Raw genomic sequence first — 26728 nt, 5'->3', positions numbered from 1 at the left:
GCCAGGGTATCCTATTGAATTACATTATATAAAGATCTTAAAGGAGTTTATATCGTAGTTTATTTAAATTTCCACCCGATAGATCAATGACTCGTTCATGTTTTTACTACGGAACTTTCACCATTAAAGTTTTATAATGAGCTGATACCCGGTCTGGCAACCCTGGAAGTGACGTCGCATACACTGCCTGTTACGCTTCACACACAGCTACGCTCCTCTGTGTCTTGCGCTTTTATGTTGGGGGAAGGGGACGGGGAACGGGGACGAAAAAGCTCTCGTGGTGCCGTAATTTAGTGCTCGCTTCAAAACCTTCCGTTCCCTATCTGCTGAATCTTCAGATGTAAATTTCGCTTCATTTTATGTATTCTGGGGAAATATTAATAAAAGTGGAATAGCAGTAACTAAGACTGTTACAGTGGAAGCAGGAAAACGGCAAAAATGTATTCCAGTGGAGCAGCTGGTGGTAAGTCATTTCATTGGTACGCTAACATTAGTTCGTCAGCTAGCTTGTTTTGGTATTTCCACTGAGGTGTGCACAAGGCATTAACGGAAGCGTCGCTGCTTTGTTCGTTTACTTTGATCGTTACCCTCACCGAATGTGTATATAGCTTTTCGTTTAACATTTACGAGGTTTCACCGGCCGAGGTAGGTAGAAGGTAGCAAACCAGCCTGTTTTGACCTGGCATTCCCGGCTGAAGCGCCGAAACTAGTCGAAAATGCGGCGCTTAGCTAGCTAGCTAGCTATGAGAGATACCAACCGTCTACCATGCTAACGTTGGCTAGCTAATGTTTATTTCGACGCCTTGGGATTCAGGTGGTATACATAGACATTTAAGAAGACAATTATATCGAAGTAATGTTGTATTTGGACTTTTATTTCGTCTAGTCGGACACATTCTTAGCCTGCCGCGAGCTCCCAACTTGGCAACAACTAGCATGGACTAGTATTATTAGCTAGATGGCGGTGTCGCCAGCTAGCTGCAATGTAGACCTATCTCAGTCTTGTCTGTAGCTATGTTACCTGGCTAGTTAGCTATTAAACAAGCTAGGTGCATAGGTACGTGTGTTCCCGGATCAACTTTTGGCTTAGACGCGTTTATACTGAGTAACCTCCTCAGTTGTATGAATTATTCTTAATGAATATTTGATTAGATTGCCAACTATGCTAGACTAGGTTACCCAACGCTAGCTATATAAACTAGCAAGCGATCGAGTTAGAAACGACAGACTATGTCCTTTGCTAGCTAAACATTATCGACATGGTGCATAAAATAGTGACTGAATGCAAGGTAGCTTAATAACAATGGTGAACTAATATCAATATAGGCCAGCAATTACAAGTTATTAATCTAACGTTATCGAGCAAGCAATTCTTAGCGTGTCCATAATTGCTAGTTACTTCGTATTTATCTTAGTTTGCGTTTGGATCCGTGGCCTACTTGTGTCTTGGTCCAACGACAACGGTACGTCGTGAATTTGAAGGTGTTCCTTTGAAACTAAAACCATGTCGAGCCAATTAATCAGTTTAACAGCTACGAGCAATGAAAATATTTGTTAACAATTGACGTTACCCTCTGAAAGTACCCTCAGCAAGTCCACAGAATCAGATTTCACCCACCTTTGTATAGAGGGGCAGTTTTAAGGAAAAAGTTCTCCTTTGTGATCTAATTTAAAAGCCAGTTGCTACACCATAAGCCTGAACACCGTAGTCCAAGTAGAAGTCGAAAATTCTGTCGGAAATAACCAGTCAAACGTTAAAGAAACCAATACCAAAGTTGTAGTTTATTGGATTGTGGATTTAGTGTCTGTTTATTGGATTGTGGATAGTGTCTGTCCATATCTGACCTTAAATAGTCAGCATATATACTGTCAAGCCAAGTAAAGATGGCTCTTCAGAAGAATTGAGTCCTGCTGTGTATATAGTTGAGTTATAATGCAAGGAAGCCCATGGAGTTAAATGAAAATTGGCTGAAATTGTGTTCAGGAGGCGATGATGATAAGTTGAATTTTATTAATAATTTTTTTTGTACTGTGTTAGTTCTTATGCAGTACAAGAACCACCACCTTCTTTATTAGGGTGAGTGGTTTTAGGTGTGGTTAGTTGGTCTGTTGTGTGGTGATATTGATAAGGTCCCTGCCCTGTGCTGCTTGCGGTAGCTCTCTGAAAGGTAATGTCGGTCATGCGTGTGGCTATCTTAGAAGTCAAGCTGTTTTAGAGATGATAAAAAACGGAGTCCCTCTCCAGGAAACTTAAGAGAAGGGAATTTATAAGTAAGGGCAGTCTAGAGACTTTCTGTATATTATTTTCTTTCTTGAATGTTTATTCATAGATATTGTATAAACCATTTAGTAGATGAATGCACTTGAAAGTCATATCTTAGACAAAGAATGCAGTTCACTTGCGAGAGAACCTAGTTGCCGTGTACAACGTTTGATAATCCAGGAGGAACTATGTGCCTAGTCACCACTGTGGATGGAGCTATCATTACTATGAATGCACTAATGGGAAAATGCTAGACTGATGCCAGTATCTGATATTCCCATCCTACCGATTGTTATGTATAATTGGATTCGTTTCGGATTCAGAGTGCAGTCACACAAATAGGCTACTGCCAAATTGGTCAAATCGTATGTTCAATCTATGTTATACAAGGAACATTTATGTAATCCAAATTGTTATATGTATTATGTTTGTTCTGCTAAGTGTGAGACATTTGGATGTTCTGTTACTAACAGATTTAAGTTTTGCAGCCTGTGTAATGGTGCAGTACAGCACGATCCTTCATATCTGACCCCTGTATATTGGGCAGTGTCATTTGTAGGGAATTTGTGCCCCTAAAATTTGCAGTGGTCTCCTGTACAAATTTCTTGGCCCACACTTTTACATAGTCAATGGGATAGGCACGTTTTGTGATTAAACTGTCCCTTCTATTAAAAATGTAAGTGCAAGGGAAGTGCCGCAATGTATATTCAGTTTATCATTCACAGACTCAAAATGGTGTGTAGTAGAAAGACACATTACATGGACACTGAAAATATTGCTGGTTAAAGGAAAACCGGTATATGCTCCTCTTTGAGCAAAAATAATAAAATAAATCTCTTGGAGAAGGTCTTGACCAGAGATGTGCCTCTGGATTTCTGCTTATGCAAAGACACCGTGACTGACATAAAACATTTGGCAGCGAAGTTAACTTTTCCGTAAGTGCAGAACGCAGGAATGATACACTTCACACTCCTGAAATCCTTGGTTACTGTATTGTTATCATTAGCTAAACTGACATCATTTGAGAAAGTTATACGAAGGTATGAAATTATATTGGTTGTTATTTGAAGTCTGTTGTAGTTGTGGCCTTGTCGGATTTAAATGCAGGGCCATATCTTATCTAAGGTAAAAAGCAAATGAACCAGTCATATTACTACCCGTGTGCTTTCCGTCCCCTTTAACTTCTGTACTGTACTTCTGACCTCATGTGAACGCACAATAATACTTGATGCAGTTGCACAATAAACCCAGCGTTAAACCTGAATTATTTTGTCTTTCCGCTCTTTGTATTGCTTTTATCTTTTGCTTCTTCATGATAATTAGCCTATTGCATCTGAAATACTGCAGTCCCCAATTATTTATCCTCATGATAAATGTAAACTAATATCTGTTTGGATTTACTTCAAGAAGGAACACTAGCCAGGATAAATGAGGAAAAAACACATTTTTACTTAAAAGAATTTGCACACTTGATGCTATTTCAGCCAATGTGACATGTTCTTAACTTGGACCGCATCTTTCTTTCTAGGGAAGGTATCTGGCTTGCTGACTCATAACAGCCAAACTATGAATGCTGTTGCTTACAGAGATGTAGTCTTTGATTTCTTTTAATTTCATCGTATTGTCCCATTGCTCAGCTCGCTAGTGTGACTACAAGATACACTGTAAACTAAATGAATACTTTTCAACCGAAAATATGGGGGTGTTGAAAAGCAGCTTGAGAAGCATTGTTTGTTTATCATACATACTGCTGGCTAGCAGCATAGTTGCACAGTTAAGCAGGTTCTCATTAAAATATCTAGAAATACCAACTCTCCGCTGTTCACTGAACTATGGTCTATCGCTAGCTTTTTCCCTGACCCAGTTTTGCAGCTAGCAACATGCTTTAAGTGTACTGGTATTCAGCAGGAGTAACTTGTGTTGTCTCGAGTATTCTGTTACACTAGCACCAGAGGTTCATCACACTCCTCTGTGTGCCAGCATTGTACAGCCAGAAGTAGGCTACATCACAATACAAGTGTGCCGACCCAGTGATCATGGCGAGACTATGCTCAGCGCACTAGTTTGTTCATGTCTGTCTAGTGTGCTCCATTGCCGTTCTTGTTCCACTGCTCTTTCGTTGCCGTTTCTTCTTGAGATTTTGGCTACCGGATTTTGTAAGCTTGACTGCTGCAATCTGTTTTCGAATTTCATTTCGAGGGAACGTTTCCCAATTGTGCGTTCCAGGATTTCACTCTAATCTTACACGTGACAGAAAATCCTGGAGTAAAGGTGAATTTGGGATATTGTAAATGATGTTGTCACTGAAAGGGGAAATGGCTTGATATGTTAGCACTGTTATCCATTTTGTGTCTTGATAGATTTTACACCGTTCTTGTTGGGACTGTGAAACGTGTCTCCCCTAGACTCCCATTTGTGTTTGCATTGTCTCCAACTGTAACCACTTTTTCCCCTTCATATTTTTAAAATGATTCATTGTAACTTTTGAGACCTGGTGTAATGTCGTACAGCCTCCCCTAATTGGTCAAGGACCCGCTAAAAGAAAAATAAATTGTGATTTTGTCTTCTATAGCTGCTGAGATGTGCGAGGGACCTCACTCCACTGGGTCTGGTGGTTCTGGTAAGCTTTCCTCAAATAACCGCCAGTAGTTGGCACACTGCAGTAGAACACCATACTCAAAATGTCCTGTTTTCACCATTATTTGCTCTGAATTCTTCTTGGAATGATGCGTCTGACTCTGGCCTAAACAGACATTGCAGCGCAGTCCAAAATATTTGAATATTCAGAGCAAACGTAACACAGTGTCAGGGGTTGAGGACCGCAAAATGCATACATTTGTAAATGCCCTATATGGTTTTATCAAGGGAGAACCTAAAACCACAGGTGGTGTCAGTGGATTCATTTCAACATAAAGTTTTTGTGTCCTTCAAATGTTCCCTTGGGTTATTTATGGCAGGGGTTTTATAGATGCATGGTAGGTTTGGGGGAAAATCAATAAAGCATAGTATTGTGATGCTTTCTTCTGCAGCGACGCCAAGTATCAATGTTTTATCTAAATGCATGAACATTTATAATGCCTTTTTTCTCCATTTTGTTAGTCGGTGTGATACAACCACGTGTCGCTTCCATCAACCTGTAGGTGGCGCATGTTAAAAGTTTGGGCCCACTTTGGTTTTTACACCTGCATGGCCAAGAGGCTCCTGTCATATGCAAAGTTAACTAGGTATACTGCCACAGGTTTCACAGTGAGCTAGCTAACAAATACATCAATTGGGCTTGTTAGATTGTAATCAAAAAGTTTGTTCAAATTTCAGCCGACAATTTACTCACTCAACAGAGGCTTTAACCAGAGCATTACATTACATTACAGGCATTTAGCAGACGCTCTTATCCAGAGCGACTTACACAACTTTTACATAGCATTTTACATTGTATCCATTTATACAGCTGGATATATACTGAAGCAATTTCGGTTAAGTACCTTGCTCAAGGGTACAACGGCAGTGTCCTACCCGGGAATCGAACCTGCGACCTTTCGGTTACAAGTCTAGTTCCCTACCCACTGTGCTACACTCCGTCCTTATCCGCAAAATGTTTCTTGTTGCTTTACTGCATGTTGTCAAGCTTGTTAATGTATTTGGGGGGGAATGTGTTTCTTAGGTTATTTCTGTGAAACATGTCGCTCCGCTCAACAGGAAGCACATTTTCATTTTAGGCATGTTTGTTGATGGTCATAGAAAGATTATGCATAGCATAATCACACGCATTTGTTTCTATTGAGGGGATGAGCCACTGCAGTAAGTTTAAAAATCCTCCAGATGATCAGTAATTTCTAGTGAACTTTGAATATTTTTTGTTATTTGGTGCTCTGGCTTCACCCTGTGCTTTTTGTTTTAAGGCCAATGCGTTTGGGCTGGACTTTAATGCAACTCAGTGTTTGTGCCAAGTTTAATCATTTTCTTGTTAAATCAAAAAAAGCCAAGAAACAAACGCGGTGAACTTCATAGGGTTGTTCTTTATGAGAACTGGGGTCTTGTGACATCGATTTAAGGTCTGAAGGTGAAAATGGGCAGGAATTATGTTCACTTAAATATTGCAGTTTCACTTGACTGGCATAGCTCCACCCAGTAGCACTGAAATTGCTCATTGGGGCATGTTCCATAAGACTCTGTCATTTCGCCAAGTGGTTTTGGAAGTCCTGGTGGAATAAAGACAGTAAGAAAAGCAGTAATGTTGACTGCCAAACCACCCAAGGGAAATCTATATGAAAATCCAGTTACTTTTGTCATTCTCTGTACAATTGACTGATGCCTATATATATTGCCGCAGCACACAGAAAACATTTGCATTCAGCAGTTCAAGAAATCATACTACTTGATTGCAGTTAAAATTCAAGTATACCTTAGGAAAAAAAAAAAGTTAAAAGAAAGCAGTATCCTGAAAAAAATACTGTATGGATATAATGATGATATGATGTTGCATGTAATGTTTTCAATATTATAGGGTATTGCATATGATATTTTCAATTCAAGGTCCCTATATTTTTAATTTTATATGGTGCTATTGTTTTATTTTACTAATATGTCTTTCTTCTATATGCAGAGTGTGGGATTCCTCTCTTTTTCTAAATATGTTCTGGTATAAGTGTGTAAAACGGTCAGTTTGCTGACAGTCGCTGGCGTTGTTCACACCAGCTCAAGCTTGGGTTCAGAGAGGGGCTGGACTCGGCACTCTCCCCCTCCGCAGTGCATCCTAAGTGCACAACGGACTGGCGTCTCCTCAGTTTTCATCACGCCGCTGCGCTCTTCAAAAGTTCGCATATCAGAAGCATACCGACACATTGGCGTGCGCTGACTAAATCACACTTGAAAATGTCAGTGCGTTAATGAAATAGCTGGGGTAAACATTTCTAATGAAATCTTACTCCAAACGAGACCTGCATGTGGTGACAGGTCTGATAAATGTGATCTGTTGGCCCATTAAAGGGGCTCTTCACAATACAGCTGTATTTAACAGGCACAGAGCCACAGAGTTTGAAGGGACTGGAACTGGTGGTTGGAGCTCTACAGGGGTCGGGAGGAGATGGCTCCCAGAAAGTTTGCTGGAGAAACATGTTCCCTTCCTATAGGCAGTGGTTTGCCGCCCTATAGGAAGGGCACATCTTCCTTAAGTGGTTTACTTTAACCATTTAAGAAAAATTCTAAATGCTTAAGTTGCTTGATAAATCATTGGTTGAAAACCACATTTGGTTGTTTTCTTTTAAATGTTTCATTTTTAGTTGGCAGCCATTATGAAAACAACAATTGAAGATTTGGGGTGGCTAGTTGTAGTGCACGTTGGATCAAAGTAGCCTCAACAGAATCGGAAAGTAATTAAAGACAGCCTATATTTTTCCTTTAGGCATCGAAGTATCTGAAATTGAGACAATACTCGCTGAGATCAGAACATCCTCATATGGAGCAGGCTTTGCAGTAAGAAAATTAAGGACTGTTCTACAAAGTTGACCTGCAATACTTTTCAACAATTTTCATTTGGTTTTATCCTTACCAACTAAACCTGTAGTACACAGTTCAGCCTTTGGCTGCTGTGAATATGGATATGAAAATGTGGGTTTATGGACAGTTTTAATGGTGTAATAAATTTTGGGATTTTATTCCTGGGAGTTTCTTTTCGGGGCAGGGGGGCATAAATTGCATTTTTTTGGCGCTGTTGGGTCTTAGTCACAGGGCTCGGCAACACAAATGAATGGCAGCGGTGCGTCTTAACAGATTCCGTTTACCCGCAGAAATATTTCGATGACTCACAATAGCTGCTGTCATGCTTTGGCTTTTGATGATATTTGGATGCATGACCGTAATAAACAGAAGGAAATCGGCGTAAGAGGCCGTTGTCTCTTGTCAGCTGCACCTTCCAGCACTGCGGTTGCCTCTTTGGAAGATTTTTTAAGACGGGAAGGCATCAGTTTCATTTGAGCAGGCACCAATCCATTATGTACAGATCAGCCGCAATCCGTTTCCTCCAGATGGGCTTCATAGCATTTTGAATCCAGCAGATTTGGTTGTTTCAGTTGTTTTTAATGGTGTCATCTAACATGAGTGACTTTGACATGGAATTTATTTCCATTTTCTTGGTCTTTATTGACAAAGATGATGGGTCTAGGTTGTTCTGCACAACTCTCTCTCCCATGCGTTGTAGTAAGGACATTATAATAAGTGGAAGACCAGTGTTTTTTTCTCTCTGAATTGTTGTCCTCTTGTTTCGTAGATTGCACCTCTTTCACTTTTTTTTGCCCCAGCACATGATCCATCGGACCACCTTGCTCTGGACTGCATGCAGGCCTGCGGCGTTTCCCACAAAGTACACATCCTTTAGCCATTGCTATGTGGGATAATTCTTATTTAGCATAATTTAGCACTTGCCTGCCTGACCCTGAGCAGCTCAATTCCTTGAATTTAGGAGGGTGTTTGCATGAAATTCAGCAGCAGTGCAACCGCTTGCATCTACTGTGAAGACAGCATACAGATATACTGTCTGCTGCCTGCTTGTGGAATATGGCCAAAAAGAAGAATTCTGCAGCCCTCAACATCCTTGTTTGGATAGGCAGTCTTATTGCCTCTAATTTTAGATCTGAATTAGGAGCTTATTTAAAGACGTACTTAACCAAGACCAGGCTGGAGAGCTCTGCCCCCGCAGTAGTCCATCATATTGGTGTATCCTCATGCATTTGCCTAACTTATTCTGAAGGATTTAAAGCTGTGTCCGGGTGTGTACTCTACTAAGGTGACACGAATACAAAAATGAATTGTTTTTTGTTTTAATGTGTCACAATGTGGTGATGCAATCAGCCTGCTTCGAGTGGGGAAATTCAGATGATTGCATCACCCAGTTATTATTATTTTTAAAAACAAGTGTGTGTTTTTGTCACCGTTTCTAAATTTGGTCATAACTGTTACTCTCCTGTTGCTGTAAGGCTTTTCACCCAAATGTGTTGAATGTGGCTGGGGTGAAGATTTGATTATCTGGAAGACCTAGCTAGTGTGATTGAAAATAAACCCCAGGGAAAATGGGATTTGGCTTAGGCCTTATTATGGTGGTCATTTGGCATTAGGGCTGTGTATTGGGAATAATCTGGCGATATGATACGTATCATGATACAGGGGTTTACGATTCAATATATTGCGATACTGTAAGCAAGGCGATACATTGCGATTTTTTATATCTAATTTTAGGAAAACTGTCATAGTATAAAGAACACACCGCCATATGCATAAAATCTGAAAAAAAAGTGCCCTTATGCTACTTCCTGTCTCAGTTTACATTGTTACGTGGGAGTGGAAGAGTCAGATGGCTGAAGATAGATTACAACACTGCTATCTAGAGGTCTGGGGTTTAAACACAACACAAAATGAACCACTGTCTGCCACAAATCTTTGCATGTAAACTATTAATTAAAAACCCATACAGTGTTTTTGAGAATCGACACAGTATCACAAAACATAATATCGCGATACTCAAGTGTATCAGTATTTTCTTACACCCCTCTTCGGCATGCCAATAATATGTGATTCAGTTGTTATGAACACCTTTATAGTACAGACTGTTAATTTCTGGAACTTCTGTAGTTTGTTGGGACCTTTCATCGCTGGAGTGCTGACTGAATTTTCATGTGCCTGCCAAGTGCCATGCCAGATACTATGACAGCAGTGGTTTTTCCTGAAAGGAAACTTGTACCATTCAAACAGTAGTTGAAGACCTGGGTCAAATACATATTTGTTTTGGATTCAAATACTTTTCTACGCTTTACTGATCTTTTCTGGTGTTTTGGAACCAAGGAAATAGTCTCAAAAAGTGCAAACCCCACCTTCTGGTTATATTGGCAGGCTCAGTTACACCAGGCAAGGTCAACAGAGCGCAGAAAAGTATTTGAATCCAGAACATATGCATTGAACCCGGGTCTGAGTAGTTGTGTGTGGATACAGCAGGAACTGAGAATGGATTTATGCGGCATTGATGACACGCAACAGAACGTTTGACACGTTCTTAATATTCCGGAGGCTGGTGAATGTTACACTGTATCCAAAGGTCATTTCCAACACCTGTCCTCTTGTTTGAGGGATCCAGAGGTTCCTTTAAGGTTTCATCAGCCTTTACAGAAGATTGTAACAAAGATCAATTTGGGCAGTAAAATGTTAGCGTGGAGTTTCTAGCTTCTTGGCTAGAAATAGCTGTACAAAATAAGTAATTGTACCTTACTGAACCCGTGTTCAGCAGTTGTCTACGATCATGAAAATGCACTTTTGTACGTCGCTTTGGATAAAAGCGTCTGCCAAATGAATGTAATGTAATGGAGTTAAGGAAACTCTATACCTGCAGGACATAGAGTACCACAGTGCTTTGACCCTGGCCAAAGTTGCGTGGTCTTGATATCAGAACCCCCCATAACTGAATTTTTACTTTCTCTCTCTTTGCAGCACCCCCTTCTCCTCCGATGCCGGAGTATGTGTTCAAACCGCCACCACGGCCAGACTTTGGCACCATGGGCAGGACAATCAAACTGCAGGCCAATTTCTTTGAGATGGAGATCCCAAAGCTCGAGGTCTACCATTATGACATTGACATCAAGCCTGAAAAGTGTCCAAGAAGAGTCAATCGGTAATATTACGATACAGCTGTCCACTATGTAGTAAATTATGCCTGTTAGATATTAGATTCAAGGCTCCTCTCCTCCTTTTTTACCTTGTAATGGGCCTCTGCTTCAAATGTGTTAATGAGTACTATACTAAATCTTTTAGTATGGTAAGTGTACCCGATAAGCTTGTTTTTCATTGGATTTGAATAATAAATAAAAAAACCTATTGTGCCATTTGATGTATCGACCCATTCATCAGCTTGTTGTAGCCATGCCAGTTTTTATTCTAAGCCAGTCACACTTTAATTATGGATGGTTTTGTGCATGAACCCCTTGGTGGGCATTCTGAAAGTTGCACAGAAATTTTGCCCTGAAGGGGACCTTCAGAATTAGACTTTTTCAGCCATTTGCTTCGTTTCATTTGATAAATCCTGTTGTCGCAGTTAGTGACATAACAGTGCAGCAGAAGCAAGCATTTAAATCTTTTTTGTGTGTTGTAATGTGCCAGATTTGAAATACTCAATTATGTTCATTCAATATGTGCAATATATGAAAAAAAAAAAAAAAAGTTGAAAATTTGATTTGGGGGCTTGCTAGGTACACTTTAGCCTACACTTTTATGCAGGTGTGGAACATTTTGCAAGTTTTCACTCCAAGTAATACTTATATTTTAATAATACTGTTTGCTTTGTGTCTTTTACAGAGAAATCGTAGAGCACATGGTCCAGCACTTTAAAACTCAGATCTTTGGGGATCGAAAGCCAGTCTACGATGGGAGGAAAAACCTCTACACAGCCATGCCCCTGCCTATAGGGAGGGAAAAGGTAAGTCACTGACTGTCCATAGAGAGGGAAACATTGACTCACTGCCTATAGGAAGGGATAAAGCAAGTGGCTCGCTGCAGGGAAGGATATAATAAGTGTCTCACTGCTTGGGATCAAATGGATGACTCCCTGCCTTTCGGTAAAGAAAAACTCAGTAACTCGTTTTAGGGACGAGATGAGACTTTCTGTCCTAGCGCCGAGCTCCAGTCTGGCTAACGCGCTCCCGTCTCGACCCCCCGTCCCGCAGGTGGAGCTGGAGGTGACCATCCCAGGGGAGGGGAAGGACAGGAGCTTCAAGGTGGCAATAAAATGGGTTTCCTGCGTCAGTCTACAGGCGCTTCACGAAGCGCTGTCCGGACGGCTGCCGAACATCCCCTTCGAAACAATCCAGGCCCTGGATGTGGTGATGCGACATTTGCCCTCTATGAGGTCAGTCTCGCCCAATCGCGGTTGAGGTTTGCCTTTCTGCGGTGTGCGTGTGTCCCTGCACCGCGCTGCGCGCCCCACAAGGGCTTATCTCCCTAAAGTACAATTAAGCAATGCCAGGCATGCCTCTTCAGCCGCGTTAGATACGAAGATGTTGGCTTAAGATAAAAGTGCTGATAGCGCTCTGGGTGTTTCTTTAGGTTACAACAGGGTCGTGCGTAATCACCCTGAACAAGCTTATTTTGAAACAATGGACTGCCTTGTTTTACTTGATGTTATACCCTGTGCCCTAGCTGCTCGTCAGTAAATTAACAATCTTCCACGAAATCGTGTTGCGATTGATTTTATTTTACATATCTGTAGCTTTCTAGCTTCCACCGCAATAGTTCCAACAAAAAACGACTTTGTCTCCTACCAACCCCAGACAGGCGACCTCATGGTGTTTTTTATTTTGCGTAGTGTACACAATTTATAAAAAATTTTAATTGAACATTTAAATTGATCGTGAACGGTGGCATGTCGAAGAGGGTATTTTTCAGATCTCCATGCCCGGGTTCTACATTGTCCTTGACGGCCGCTCATTGGTTAGCCGGAATCAATTTTCCGATGAAGCCAGGCCGTGAGTGGCTGTTGTGCCCCGTTCGGGTTTCAGGGCCCGCGTTTCTCAGCATTTGCTGTGTTTATGCATGAACCCAGGAAGAGCAGTTCAGTTGAACTAATGGCTCTCCGAATAAACAAATTGCACAGAAACATTAACCATCCACTTGTGTGCGTGGGATGGATACGTCTCGGATGAACTCTGAAAGGATTTATGAATGCTCTTCCGGAATGAACACTAAAACGTTCACTTGCAAAACATTACGTGGAAGGGTTATGAATAAGTGTACGTGAGTTACAGGTTTCCAGGTTATGAACACAAGGCATTCCAGGAGATTTGTAGTCTGATTATTATTGAAATGGGAAAAGATGTCTGATTCATGTCTTTACTAAAGACAAAATGTAGGCCTTCAATATTTACTTGCTGATAAATATTTAGCATTTGTGGAGTTTGAAAAGCTTTTATTGATGCGTCTGCCATCTCTGCTGTGAACACAGTTAGAATGCAAGTACTGCTAAATTTAGTCAGTGAACTCAATCCAGCAGAAGCACCTTTAGAAACGTTCTTGAACGGTAAATCCAATAGAATTTAAGCTATGTTCAACGAGTAGTTATGGTTACGGCACACAAGGGCCATATCGGCACAAGAGAGCACTGCTTTCGTTCTCAGCTTATAACGGGAATGGTTACATCAGCCAGGATATCGCAGAAATACGTTTTGCAATGTCACACCGTATTTCGCTTCAGAGCAGTGCAAGGTTACACGCATAGGTGTTGTAACCCCAAGGTGCAGGTTTCGAATTTTGCACACATTAATTTTGGGATAGAGACGCGGCCGTGAGCCTCACTGTTGTACGCGCTCCCCTCTTCCCCCAGGTACACGCCCGTCGGCCGCTCTTTCTTCACTCCCTCAGAAGGCTGCTCCAACCCCCTGGGAGGGGGGCGAGAGGTCTGGTTCGGCTTCCACCAGTCCGTCAGGCCCTCGCTCTGGAAGATGATGCTGAACATCGACGGTAAGCAGCAGCGGCGGCGGCGGCGGTGACGGCGGCAGCCCCGCCTTCCAGACACGGCTCTGCGGCGGCTTCGAACCGGCCCGTTTTCCTCAGAGATAATGGAACCTGCCGCTTTTTTTCCCTCCTCCTCCTCCTCCTCCTCCTCTCCCCTCCAGTGTCGGCCACCGCGTTTTACAAAGCCCAGCCTGTGATCGAGTTCATGTGCGAGGTTTTGGATTTCAAAAGCATAGAGGAACAACAGAAGCCCTTAACGGATTCCCAGAGAGTCAAGTTTACCAAGGAGATCAAAGGTTTGCAGCTTTCCACTGTTTTGCCTTGTGTTTTTCCCCCCTGCCATCTACTGAGAATAATCCTTCGAAATAGCTGCTGCTTTTAGTGCTTGCTTACATCATCCATCATGTGACCCGATAATTATTTTATTCTTGTTTTATTCAGTCCCATCTATCTAAAATGCTAGGCATGTGAAAGTATTAAGTAACAGGAATAATTGAATCTTCTAATGCCCCGTGTAGTTCAGGAGCTCAGCCAATAAAAGGCGCTGGCTCCAAGCGCAGACATTTTAAAACGCCGTTGATTTGATGAGTGTGTCACTCGAAGGTTTTCCCTCCACGGGGGCCGCAGGTCTGAAGGTGGAGATCACACACTGTGGACAGATGAAGAGGAAGTACAGAGTGTGCAACGTGACCAGGAGGCCCGCCAGCCACCAAACGTAAGAGCCGCTTTCAGCGCTCGTCAGAAACCCAGCCCCTGGTTAACTGGGCTGGAAACCCCCCCCACCGGCACATACTGTCATTAGCTACCGTGCCAGCTGGACTACAGTCCTTCAGCGCATTGGCTTGAAATCCAGCAGAGACACCTTTGAAAATGAACAGTAATTGTATAGCTGAACAGTAAATCCAGTTTAACTTGTACTACGTTCAGTGAGTAGTAATGGTTGTGGCACGCAAGGGCAGTAATCGACAAAAGAGCCCGAGAGTTTCATGCTCTGTTTATAGTGTGTGAATGTTTATATTGGCCTGGATATCATTTTGGAAATTATCATTTTTTTTGGCAACTTTGCCATATTCCATTACAGAGCAGTGTGAGATTACTTGTTTTGCAGGGAGTGCATTGACGAGAGGACATCTCAGTGATGGGGCCGGTTTAAAGTAGCGAATGTACTTTCCAAAATTGGGAACAAAGGGCGATAATGACATAGAAAATATTGTTGCGTGTAGTGGAAGATGAGACCCTGCTTTGCCGGCCATCTTTGAGCTTGTCTTCTACGTTCATAATGCATCCGCCTAGTGGTTTTCAGTTGCCATGATTCAAATGTTCAAAAGATTTAAACACATCCGCATGCTGCTTTCATCAGTGAAGCGTTGGTACATTGTTTTTATTCCTCACTAATGAAGGCAGTAAAAGTGTGGGCTTTTCAATAATGTCGTTTTAAAAATCTTTTAATTCATGCAAAATTCTCCCGTCCCGAACCCCCTTTAGCTTGAAAGTCTGTTTTTAAACCGCGCCCCCCTCCCGTCGGGCCACGCCCGCTCTAATTTCCGTCTGCGTTCCTCAGGTTTCCTCTGCAGCAGGAGAACGGACAGACCATGGAATGCACTGTAGCCCAGTACTTCAAGGACAAGTACAAACTGGTGCTGCGCTACCCCCATCTCCCCTGTCTGCAGGTGGGGCAGGAGCAGAAGCACACCTATCTCCCCCTCGAGGTCAGTCACGGTGGAAGCACGCTAACAAAACTGCCATTCATTTCAGTTTCTGAAGACTTGGTCTTTTTAAAAAAATGTTTTAAGATGTGCAGACTGGAGGTCCACTGGGACTTTTTTTAATGACCCAAAAAAGCTTGCCAGTTTGTCCTCATTTGTCATACGATATGCAAACGCGGCTAATCCAGCCGCATTTTTGCAAAATGCAAACGAACGGCTAACCAAATTTCGCCTCACTAAAATGAAATTGATAGTTTGCCAGACTGGTGAAGAAAGTGGTTGCGACACACGTGACACGACTATTTGCCTAGGTTTGCTTAACATGTGTGGGAAAAGAAAAGTAGAAAAACTATTCAGCCCTGTTGGACTGACTAAAACATATGGCATGCAAGTAATATTGGCTATAACGGCAGCAGCCTTCCTATAACTGATTTATTTGAACTTGGCAAATGAACGCGATTAGTATTTGTTCACTAACGGGCAGCATACGGTCAGTGTTAAAGCAAGCAGAAGCTCTGAAAGGACTGAGCCGGGCCACGCTCATTAAAATTTCACGAGTGCAGCTTCGCCTCATGGACAGCCAAAGCACTGACTTGGCTCATTTATAAAATCGCATTTGAGGGACACGGGGCAGCAGAGAGTTCTCTCTCTCTAGCTCGAACATGTCTGTGGACTTTGCCAACAGGAAAGCAAGCCCAGTTAGTAAAGGCCTCTAGACATTACAAATGCATCCTTTTCTTGTACTTTGTAAAAAATATTGTAGTTCAGATTTTATGTAATTGCAGATCTTGTGGCAACACTCGTGCTAGATTGTGAAACTTAAAACTGAAGTAACTACTAGCCGGCTAATAGTGCTGCTTCGTTAGCGATCTGGATTTTTATTGGAAACATGCTTATCTCACTTTGGCAAGCTACTCAGCTAGTGTAAGCATAGCCGTGGCACGCACATTTAAACAAGGATGTTTGCATTTGCATTTACACGTATGCACAATTGGCGTCCATACCTCCCGATTACGTGCAAAGTTAAATATAATCGATCGACTTTGGCGCAGACGTTGGTAATGGCATATAATGGCAATGCGGCCATCTTTTCGTGAGCGCGACATCACTTCGTTCTGAATGTAAATGCCAGGTGATTGGGCAAGTCTCGCAAGCTGGAACTTTTAAGATGTTTGTTCAAATCCGACTGAACCTTGTGCATAGCAGTAGACAAACGTAGCAAGCACTACTGTCTGGATATGTTTGTATTACTACTGCCCACAACAGAATGTGAGAGAATGTGTGTAAATGGCACGCTGAAAAAAGTGTGCACATGGGTTAACCCTTTATATGCAGGACACAAGTATGTTATGTGTATTATTCAGAGTTCTCTTTACTTTGCTGCAATTGTGCGTTTGAATGCGGCAAACAAGGGTGTAGTACGGATTGAAGGCGATTGTTTTTCTGTTAGTTTCTGCTTTTTATGAAGAACTTTTCATTACCTGTTTTCAATTCTCCAGTTTTTTTTTGTTTGCATCTCAATGCGGTCTCATTTTTCTTGTGTTGGAAACAGGTTTGTAACATTGTGGCAGGGCAGCGATGTATAAAGAAGCTCACAGACAATCAGACTTCCACTATGATTCGTGCCACAGCCAGATCCGCCCCCGATCGACAGGACGAGATCAGCAAACTGGTGAGTGTGTTAGCCCTCAGTTCACTCCTGGCATATAACGCTGCACGTGTGGCTATAGTGTAGTACACAGATAAAACAATCTATTTGAGTTTTCATTGATGGTAATTTTATTCAGTTAACCTATTGCCTGTTTTATATGGTCTGCTAAAATAGTTTGATTACCACAGGAAACGTCTATCCCTTTAGCGTGGGAGTAGACATTCTTTACTGGCGCCTTTGAAGCTTCTTCTGAATGGACGCCATTGTGACGTTTCAGATGAGAAGTGCCAACTTTAACACGGACCCTTACGTTCGGGAGTTCGGGGTCATGGTGAGGGACGAGATGACGGAGGTGAACGGGCGCGTCCTCCAGGCGCCCTCCATTCTCTACGGCGGCAGGGTGAGCGTCCGCTTTCGGCCCAAAGCTCCGCTTTTAGCCTAGCTCAGCGTCCGGGTCGGTCCGCCTTCTCCAGGCATCCCTTTTAATCCACCGTAACTGTGACCCCCCCTACAGAACAAGGCGATAGCGACTCCCATCCAGGGCGTGTGGGACATGAGGAACAAGCAGTTCCACACCGGGATCGAGATCAAAGTGTGGGCCATCGCCTGCTTCGCCCCCCAGCGGCAGTGCACCGAGCTCCTGCTGAAGTAAGCGCACCCCCCACCGCCCCTCCCAGAGCGAGAGCATAGAGCGCTAACCCCGCCCCCACCACCCGCTAACCCGCCGCCCGCTTTGCGCCCCGCAGGGCCTTCACTGACCAGCTGCGGAAGATCTCGCGCGACGCGGGGATGCCCATCCAGGGCCAGCCCTGCTTCTGCAAGTACGCCCAGGGTGCGGACAGCGTGGAGCCCATGTTCAAGCACCTGAAGTACACCTACCAGGGCCTGCAGCTGGTGGTGGTCATCCTGCCCGGGAAAACGCCCGTCTACGGTGGGCCTCTCTCTGTCTTCTCTCTCCCTCACTCTCCGCTCCTTCCCTCCACTCGTTTACCTAAACGGCTAGCGTAGCCTTGGGACCCTCCCTCCATTGAGATTCGAGTTCAGCCTGTCTTCCCTCCCTCACTTTCTGTTCCTTCCCTCCACTTGTTTACCTAAACGGCTAGCGTAGCCTTGGGACCCTCTCTCCATCGAGAGGTGAGGTCGGTTATGCATGACGTGACCTTCCGTTGCCGCGGCGATGACGCTTTGGCTTCTCTCCCCCTGCAGCCGAGGTGAAGCGGGTGGGCGACACGGTGCTGGGCATGGCCACGCAGTGCGTGCAGGTGAAGAACGTGCAGAAGACCACCCCCCAGACCCTGTCCAACCTCTGCCTGAAGATCAACGTCAAGCTGGGCGGGGTCAACAACATCCTCCTCCCGCAGGGCAGGTGAGGCGGCCGCGTTGAGGGGGCTTCGTTGCCGCACGGGGAGCGTGTGTTTTGTTGGGTTCTGTTCGGCCTCCTTGGGCGCGGGGTGACCGCGGCCGCTCTCGTCTCCGTTCGCAGGCCCCTGGTGTTCCAGCAGCCGGTGATCTTCCTGGGCGCCGACGTGACTCACCCTCCCGCCGGAGACGGAAAGAAGCCCTCTATCGCCGCGGTAAATCAAGCCGCCGATCCAGTTTCGCCGAGCAGAGCGGCCCCGACAAAAGATCAGATGCAGTGCATTACAGAACAGTAATTCAGAATGAGTTACAAATGCACCATTTCAACTTCATGCTGCATATTTTCGTGACACCGCTTGCAAGGGCTGTCACTTTTTGTTTTTTTTTAATAGTCAAGTTTGTTTGAATCTCAGGGAAATTATAAAAATTTTGAATATGTAATTAAGGGCTCAAACTTTTAATCAAACGTTGCCTCTGCGAAATGAGGAGCCCAGTTGAGATCTGCACTCATCCAGCTTGTGCCTATGGTAGTGCTCAGTATCAAAGAGACAGGCTTTGTTATTGTTTTGTCTGGAAGGTATATCATTAGGTAGCCTAAACGTGCAGCCCGTTCATCATGGCTCACGCTCTCTTCCCCTCTCTGTTCAGGTGGTGGGCAGCATGGACGCCCACCCCAGTCGCTACTGCGCCACCGTGCGGGTCCAGCAGCACCGGCAGGACATCATCCAGGACCTGGCCGCCATGGTGCGGGAGCTGCTCATCCAGTTCTACAAGTCCACCCGCTTCAAGCCCACGCGCATCATCTACTACCGGGACGGCATCTCCGAGGGCCAGTTCAACCAGGTCAGGCCGGGGCTGCTCGCGCGCCTGGGGACTAGCCCGCAGCTACGCTAACATACGCCGTTCTTACCTTTCCTCTCTGGCACGCCAGTTTATCTGGTTTTTCGTTCGGGCACATGGGGGAAATTTGAGATGTTATTTGGCTAAGATGAAGGACAGGACATTGCTCGGGTGCCTGATAAAGCATTGTGTAATTGCCGTTTTGTGTTCCCGAAATGCCCTCCGGCGTGATTAAAGCACGCGCGGTCCTTTTAGGGTGATGTTTCGGGATGATGTCATACTCGCTGCCTGTTATCTGTTGTTTTGACACTCTGCCCTGGGGGGGGGGTATCTGTTTATAATGGGATCTGAAAAAAGAAATCCAGGCAGCGAGCGCATAACCAGGAAATAAGGCTGAGTGTGTTGTTCCCGGTTAGCACGTGTGTTTTTTTACTGCGTAGCGTGTAGTTGAGGGCTTTTGATTGCACTCGCCTCGGTCACCCCCCTACATTTAACACTGAACTGTGGTTGAAACCGCTCCTCCAGGTGCTCCAGCACGAGCTGCTGGCCATCCGGGAGGCTTGCATCAAACTGGAGAAGGACTACCAGCCCGGGATCACGTTCGTGGTGGTGCAGAAGCGCCACCACACCAGGCTCTTCTGCATGGACCGAAATGAGAGGGTAAGGCCAGCTGTTCTCGCTTCCTGTCTAAAGTGTGGGCGAAATCAAGCCCGGAGGCCCACAGCTATTGTGTTCTGCTTTCTTGATTTTTTTTTTTTGGAAATCTTTTTCTCCCGCATGTAAATCTGAAGCTGGATATAGACTGTACTTGCGCGTGGACATGACACCATCTGTATCTGTTCAATAAACAAAATTGTCTGCGTGTGTTTGTACGGAAAACGAGTGCCCGCAAACTTTCTCTAGTGACCTCTGCTTCCGAACATCTTCTGAATACGGGTGGAAAGCTTTGGGCGAAGCTTTGTATCTGTCCACACGTTCCCTGCGCATTTCCAAGGGCGGTATAGTGTTTGGTAGATGGGGGTTCCAAGCAGTGATTAGCAGCTGAGGCACATTTGCAGTCTACGCCTCCTAAGTGTGCCTAATGTGAGGTGAATGAGAGAATGTGGTGGGAGGTCACTGCTGAGTGGAATCCGTATTGACTGTGGTCTGTGACCGAGGACAACAAGGCCAGTGCAGAATGCCAAATCTGACGTGTAGCAGTGCTGTCTCACAAGGCATGAAGGAAAAACGGACTCCAGTGTTTGAGTTACGCATTCTGAATGACAAACTCTCTCAAAGGCCTGGTAAAGTGTGCTGAGAATGGATGCCTCATGCAGACTTTGGAGGTCAGCGTCCGTCCCTAAGATCGGTGCACCTCCAGTCTGCGAGACGGCGAACGGCGAATTCTTTGGAAACTGAAGCAAATTTTGCTGTGTGTTTTTAAGGTGGGGAAAAGTGGCAACATCCCTGCCGGTACCACAGTGGACACTAAGATCACCCACCCTTCAGAGTTTGACTTCTACCTGTGCAGCCACGCTGGCATTCAGGTGAGTGCCGAGTTTACCCGGTTCGTCTTGACCCTCATCAGGCATGTGGCAAACAACGGGAGAGAACTAGTGGAAGTTACTAGACTGCAAAATTGGACGTGCCATAAAACGGTAAACCCTATCAAAAAGCTTGAGCTTTAGTCTGGCCTGCTTGCTATTAATGTGTTAACATCAGCCTGCCCAGGGAGAACAGATGGAAATTAGCGATCTAGCTAAATCTGGCACGTTTACATCACATAATAGTGATGTTGATCAATGTGTATTGTCCCTGTCAAATAAATAAATAAAGGGTAGGAATATTATAATTGTCCGTTGCAGGGATTAGAACTACGAATCAGTTGGACCAGGGTTTCACAACTCTGGTCTTGGAGGGCTGGTTTTTGTTCAACTATGTGCCTTTATTATTTTATGATGGCTCTGTGAACAATGCTGGTTCACTACTGTATTCGATCACAGTAAAATCTTGAGGATACTCTTAGAGTGTGGCTGTATACAGATGCCAGACCAAGATACGACTGGGCTAAGTAAGTAGTAATTGAGCGGAAGTTGGCATGAATTCCTGAAATCGATTATTGACTCCCATTTCGACCGTGCTCTTCACCTCCCAGGGCACCAGCAGGCCCTCCCATTACCACGTGCTGTGGGACGACAACCATTTCACTTCGGACGAGCTGCAGGTGCTCACCTACCAGCTGTGCCACACCTACGTGCGCTGCACGCGCTCCGTCTCCATCCCGGCGCCCGCCTACTACGCGCACCTGGTGGCGTTCCGCGCTCGCTACCACCTGGTGGACAAGGAGCACGACAGGTGAGAGAGAGCGCCCGGCGGGAACGCGGGTCTGTGCCAGGGAGGGGCCCCGGGGACCCGCAGTCTGCCCGCGTCGCCCGCAGTAACCGTGGCGCGGCCCAGCTTGGCGGGCGGCGGAGGGGGAGGCTGATCGCGCTTCTGCCTGACGTGCGCTAGCAGGCGCCCTGCTATTTCAAGGGGGAAAGGGGAGGAAAAATGCAGGTTTAATACGGAAAAACGCGGTAGTGTCTCAGTGCATCGTGAGATGAAACACGTCCGTAACTCTGTCCCCCCCCGTCCCACAGTGCCGAAGGCAGCCACACCTCGGGACAGAGCAACGGACGGGACCAGCAGGCCCTGGCCAAGGCGGTGCAGATCCACCAGGACACCCTGCGCACCATGTACTTCGCCTGATTCAAGCACGCGTGGGGGGGAGGGGGGGGAGGGCCGTGGTCAACGGGCTCGAACGACAAAAACCCCGCCGCCCTTTCCCTCCCCCGGCCACCACCCAGCGGACACGCCCGAGCACTTTCCCTCCGCTGTGCCGACTCCTGCGGCCCGACCCTCGGGGAAGGCCTCTCCAGCCCCCCACAGGCTGCCCACTGCAAACCCTGTATGTAAACCCTGTATGTAAAGCCGTCTCCTGCCATACCTCAAGCAGCACGGGGGGGGAGCAGGTTCACGTAAAACAGAAGGTGTGGCCTAGGGGTGTCTAACTGTATAATACACTTCATAGATGCGAACACGGCCATGTATAAGGTACACTAGAGGTGTCAAACGCAGCTCCTGGAGGACCAGAGGTATTCTAGCCTCTGGCTCTGGCCTCTGCTTTTAATGACTTGAATTACTAATTTCATTCCACTTTTTACGTTTTTTTTGCAAAAGCAAAATCACATTTGACGTTGAATATACAGCTGTAGTGCAGAATTGTGTGTAGACAGTAGATTAAGTAACAGTACAAATTAAGCCATATTGGTTAAAACGAACCCCAGCGTTCACGCGGCCCTCCTGAAATGCCCTTTGACACCTCTGCCGTCCCTGTACGTGTACGTAACACGGAGAGAGGGAAGGCTTGTTTTAAATTCTTTTTTTTTTTCTTTAAACATGCCTTTTTAATTTTAATTTTGTTTAAATGTCTGACAATGAGCATTTAGGGAGAGTCGAGCTCACACACGGGTTTTTTGTTTTACATTGTTGCATGTTCATTTTTAAATTCTGGGGCTGGTGGGGGGGCGGGGCTTTTACAGAAGGGTTGTTGTGGAGGGTGGGCAGGCACGGGCGGCGGGATGCGAGTGAGCTGGGCTCCGACGCCACGGCGCCGTTCCTCTCGCCCCTCGTGAACCGCTGGGCGAGCGCCGAGCGGAACCGCGTACCGCGGGACGCACGCAGCCCATTAGCGCATTCGTTTATTTAATTGTTCCGCTTCACCGTTCTGTCGGGCTGCTCTTTCCGAAACGAGCCGCCCGAGCTTCCAGGGCGGGGCTCGGTGTCGAAACGGGACGAACGCCCCTCGGCGCGGCTCGAGAGCGGGGCGGAGTTTCTGGTCAGACCCCGGCCGTCGCCGAGCGGAAGCGAAAACCTCGTTCGGCTTTACGCGATTCACCTTTAACAATCTTTTTTTTCCTGTTTTCGCTGTTGCTGTTTTAATGAATTAGCATTTAGATGACTCGCGCATTTTGCTTTTAAGCTTTGAGTACTAATATTTACTGACTTGAGTGAAAATGAAAGCCCTTTCGGAGATTTTAGCGCATTCAAGATGATTTGCCGCCATTTTATATCCAGAGTCCTGACATGCCATCATCAGTCTGTTATGGGGCAGCTACAGCAACTGTAATGGACCGGCGTAGGAGTTCATATTCAGCATCTCCATTGTCCAGTGGCACTTTAAGTGAGAATAAGGGTCTTCTGCACCTTGTTAAGCTCCCATACCAGCTGTCCAGTTCCCAGTTCAACTGGGTGTGTATATACATGGTTAAAAGTTAAATTATATGTACACATGAATTTTCACTGTCATTACAGAGCATGCTTCCTCTTGACACAATCCTGTGGCATATGAATCTGTCAGGCTTTGGATTGCAGAAATCTCACATTGTGACTAAAAGACTTTAAGCCAGGTGTTTTTTGTTGTTGTTGGTTTTTAATTTTATTTTTAAAAAGCTCATTTACGTAATGCAAAGAGGGGTATATTTATATATCCCACGCAAGTTAAGCAGGGTTTGATGCAAAGTTTATATTTTGGGGAGGGGAGGGCATTTGTGATTTGTGGCTTTTGGGGACTGGAGAAACTTCAAATGATTGTTGATGTAGATTTCAACAATTTTAAATACATCGGCCCATATTTTACTGTAGGAATGGGTCTTTTACTAACAGGCAATGTGTCAACATTTCTGTACATCTTTTGTTTTAATGCAAGTACAGCCTTCCAGAGTAGTCTCGTTTTCAAAAATAATAGTTTGTGTTTTACTTCAGATTACTGTAAGTTTTTTTTTTCATTCATTTTTAGCTTAGGATATTAATGATAGGTTAGCTGGAGGAGTGTGGTTGTAATGCTTTTTCTAACTATGCAGTGTTTTATAGCCAAGTATTTTAGCAGTTATATATGTATATGTCATAGGGTGATTGGCAATGACTTTATTAGATGAATGGTAGTCTTATAGATTTTTTTCAGAGCTGTGCATTTAATAGTCCGCACCTTTATTGCTGTGGAGATCCCCGTTCCCATATGTATTCGTAGTCATGCTGTGTCCTTTGTACGTGGCACACCATTAATCACTTAGCTAAACAATATTGCTGACTTTTTCTTTTTACTAATTGTAATTGGTGTCCTATAGCAATTAAGCACAACTGGACATTTTAATTATGGGTGCTAGTTTCGCAGAGTGAGGATATTTAACGCGTTTGGCCCATGTAATTTTACCAAAAACAAAACGATAAACAAAAAAAACACCCTTTTCATCAATATTCAGTGAGGTGCTTCGGCAGCTGAAGCCATCTCACCTTTTAGCTTTTTATTTGTCGTATTTATTTTACATCTTTATTTAAATATGGATGTACTTTCTCTGACCGATAATGTGTAACGGGCATTGTTTGAATCATTGTTTGAGTACTTGATATTTTCGCTCGACATTTTTTCAATCTGTGCAGCGCTGGTCTCGCAATATTTCGATGCACTTTGAACCGTCAGAGTTTAGAGGCGAATCCCAGCAGTTGGAGCAGCGGTCTCTGAAATGCAGAATCACTTCAGCGTAATTGTGTGGAAATGGCTGTGCGTACTACCTCTTGTTACCTGTTGAAATTAATGGTAACATAATAGCGTCGGTCATTTCCTCACAATTGCGCGTTATGTAGACGAAATCGCGTGTCTGTCCACTGCAGTCCGAAAGTGCCAGCTGCGAGGACACGCGCGCTGTACCAATTGCGCCTCTCCTAGCATCTCCGACGCCGTTTGGAAGCTGATCGACTTTTCCGCGTAGAATTCGTGACCAGCTAAAAAGTTCTCGCCGTGCAGATCAACCGATTCAGCAGTCTCTCACCATGCCCGCACCATTTGTGATTGTTCTCACCTGATTACATACTCCATAACATCAAAAATGCTACCGGTTGTCAATCATTGTAAAATGGAGAGCTGTGTTAAAACAACACTTTGAAAACCAAGACTGCCTAAAGTAAGTCAGGACAGTGCAAAAAAAAAAAAAAAAAGATACGGAAACCGATTCACTCGGCCTATACAATATTTGCCTCGTGCCTGCCTTTAAAGGGGGCAGTCAGGCTTAAAAAACCTCAGGATACACAGAAAGCTTGTTTTTATGAATTGATTTGTAGGAATTAATTTGATAGCAAATGTAGTCCCTACATTGTTTATGCTTTAATTTGGCTAAATCCAACATTGGTTTACTTGGACAAAACACTGAAGTATTAATTTATTAGTATTATGTATTTAAATTTGAACGCACAGACAATTTATCTGCTACTGTGGATATTTTTTTTTAAGTGCACACAGCCTGGTCTTTAGTTTTCAGAGTACTTCATAACTACCTGAAACGCCATGATAAAGTGTATTTATAGACGCAAAGCTGACTATGCTGACCGACTGAGTGGATTCTCCAGAGCAAAAACAATGAACTGAAAAACAGCAGTACCTGTGTTTTACCACTATGTGGAGCGAGAGTGTCAAGAGCCTGATCCCATTAGTTGCTGTCTCGGAACCGTGCCTGTTCTGGTTCTCTGGTTTAAACACCTGCTCCTGCTCAGTGTTGAAGAGAAGCAATCCTTAAAGGACACCCACATAAAGGTGTTTGCATATCCAGGGGAATGTGACGTTCCTGTTGCAATGTGAACACTAAAATGATCAGACCGCCCTTTTTGAATGATGCATTTAATTGAGGATATCAACCGCCTGATTTTCTTTCATATTTTGTGTGTTGGTTTAAAGAAAGAAAATTCCTTCACTCGCGTCTTTTTTTTTTTATCAAGACAATTATCAAAAGTGCTTTTTGCTGCAAAATTGAATAATTGGCTGAGCTTTTTATTCCCTTAATTTTTTCTTTTAAATGTGGTCTTAACTGTTGTTGCTACTTGTTAGTATTTTCTGAATTACACCAGCACCTTAGACTGACAGATCTGTACAGCATATGTTAATGCCATCAATGCTGAACAAAATTAAGTCTTGTGACTTGCACTATAATAATAATAATAACAATAATAAATCTAGATCTTGAATAGTTGTGAGTTCAGTGCGTGCCTGGTGCCACGGGGAGGACACGGTGCTCGTTCGGGTCATTTGGTGATTAAAGGACACCATGGGGGCGAAGGCTCTTTCCTCCGTTGGTTGTTGGCTGAGTACAGGAAGTGGGAGGAGCCATTAGTAAAGTCTGGGTGGCGGGCACACTCGGGGAATATGAGATACTTGATTGTCTGATATAACAGGAAGGGCCTGGGTAAGTGTGTTTCACGCAGTTCCTGGAGCCTGTTTTGGGTTACTGCAGGGGAGGTGGATTCTTGGCTGCTCACCTCCTTTCCTCAATTTCCAGTACTTTCACACAAGAGGGGAAGAGAACCAAAACCATCCATTTGTAACGTTTTTATCTGTGTGAAGATTCCGCTCTTAAGCTT

The 26728-nt window shown here is 44.5% G+C and overlaps 1 protein-coding gene across 3 annotated transcripts; it reads left to right on the top strand.

Annotated features, from left to right (window-relative positions):
- The first annotated feature begins 231 nt into the window (after window positions 1–231).
- Window positions 232–26109, top strand: ago2 (argonaute RISC catalytic component 2). 3 transcript variants are annotated; one of them, XM_064348240.1, is made up of 20 exons: window positions 232–463; window positions 4836–4883; window positions 10736–10916; window positions 11597–11717; window positions 11965–12146; window positions 13617–13753; window positions 13909–14043; window positions 14375–14462; window positions 15309–15456; window positions 17006–17125; window positions 17382–17504; window positions 17619–17752; window positions 17851–18035; window positions 18311–18470; window positions 18588–18678; window positions 19112–19306; window positions 19829–19963; window positions 20728–20829; window positions 21438–21637; window positions 21922–26109. In XM_064348240.1, the coding sequence occupies exons 1-20, from the start codon at window positions 439–441 to the stop codon at window positions 22028–22030; spliced, it is 2619 nt and encodes an 872-aa protein (XP_064204310.1). In that variant the 5' UTR covers window positions 232–438; the 3' UTR covers window positions 22031–26109. The 3 variants fall into 3 exon arrangements, with proteins under 3 accessions (XP_064204310.1, XP_064204309.1, XP_064204311.1); XM_064348239.1 differs by having other exon boundaries at window positions 14351–14462; XM_064348241.1 differs by lacking the exon at window positions 21922–26109 and having other exon boundaries at window positions 14351–14462; window positions 21438–21641.
- The last annotated feature ends 619 nt before the right edge of the window (window positions 26110–26728 follow it).

Source organism: Anguilla rostrata, chromosome 8 (genome assembly GCF_018555375.3).
Source record: "Anguilla rostrata isolate EN2019 chromosome 8, ASM1855537v3, whole genome shotgun sequence".
Lineage (NCBI taxonomy): Eukaryota > Metazoa > Chordata > Actinopteri > Anguilliformes > Anguillidae > Anguilla > Anguilla rostrata.
This window is presented reverse-complemented; position numbering and strand designations above follow the sequence as displayed.

What these genes read in the sequence shown, in the direction of transcription:
- ago2 (XM_064348239.1), top strand. Translation starts at nt 439, where the DNA reads ATGTATTCCAGTGGAGCAGCTGGTG. An exon ending in CGACATTTGCCCTCTATGAG is followed by an intron (nt 12,147 to 13,616) that starts GTCAGTCTCGCC and finishes CTCTTCCCCCAG; the next exon opens with GTACACGCCCGTCGGCCGCT. An exon ending in GTTTACCAAGGAGATCAAAG is followed by an intron (nt 14,044 to 14,350) that starts GTTTGCAGCTTT and finishes TGTCACTCGAAG; the next exon opens with GTTTTCCCTCCACGGGGGCC.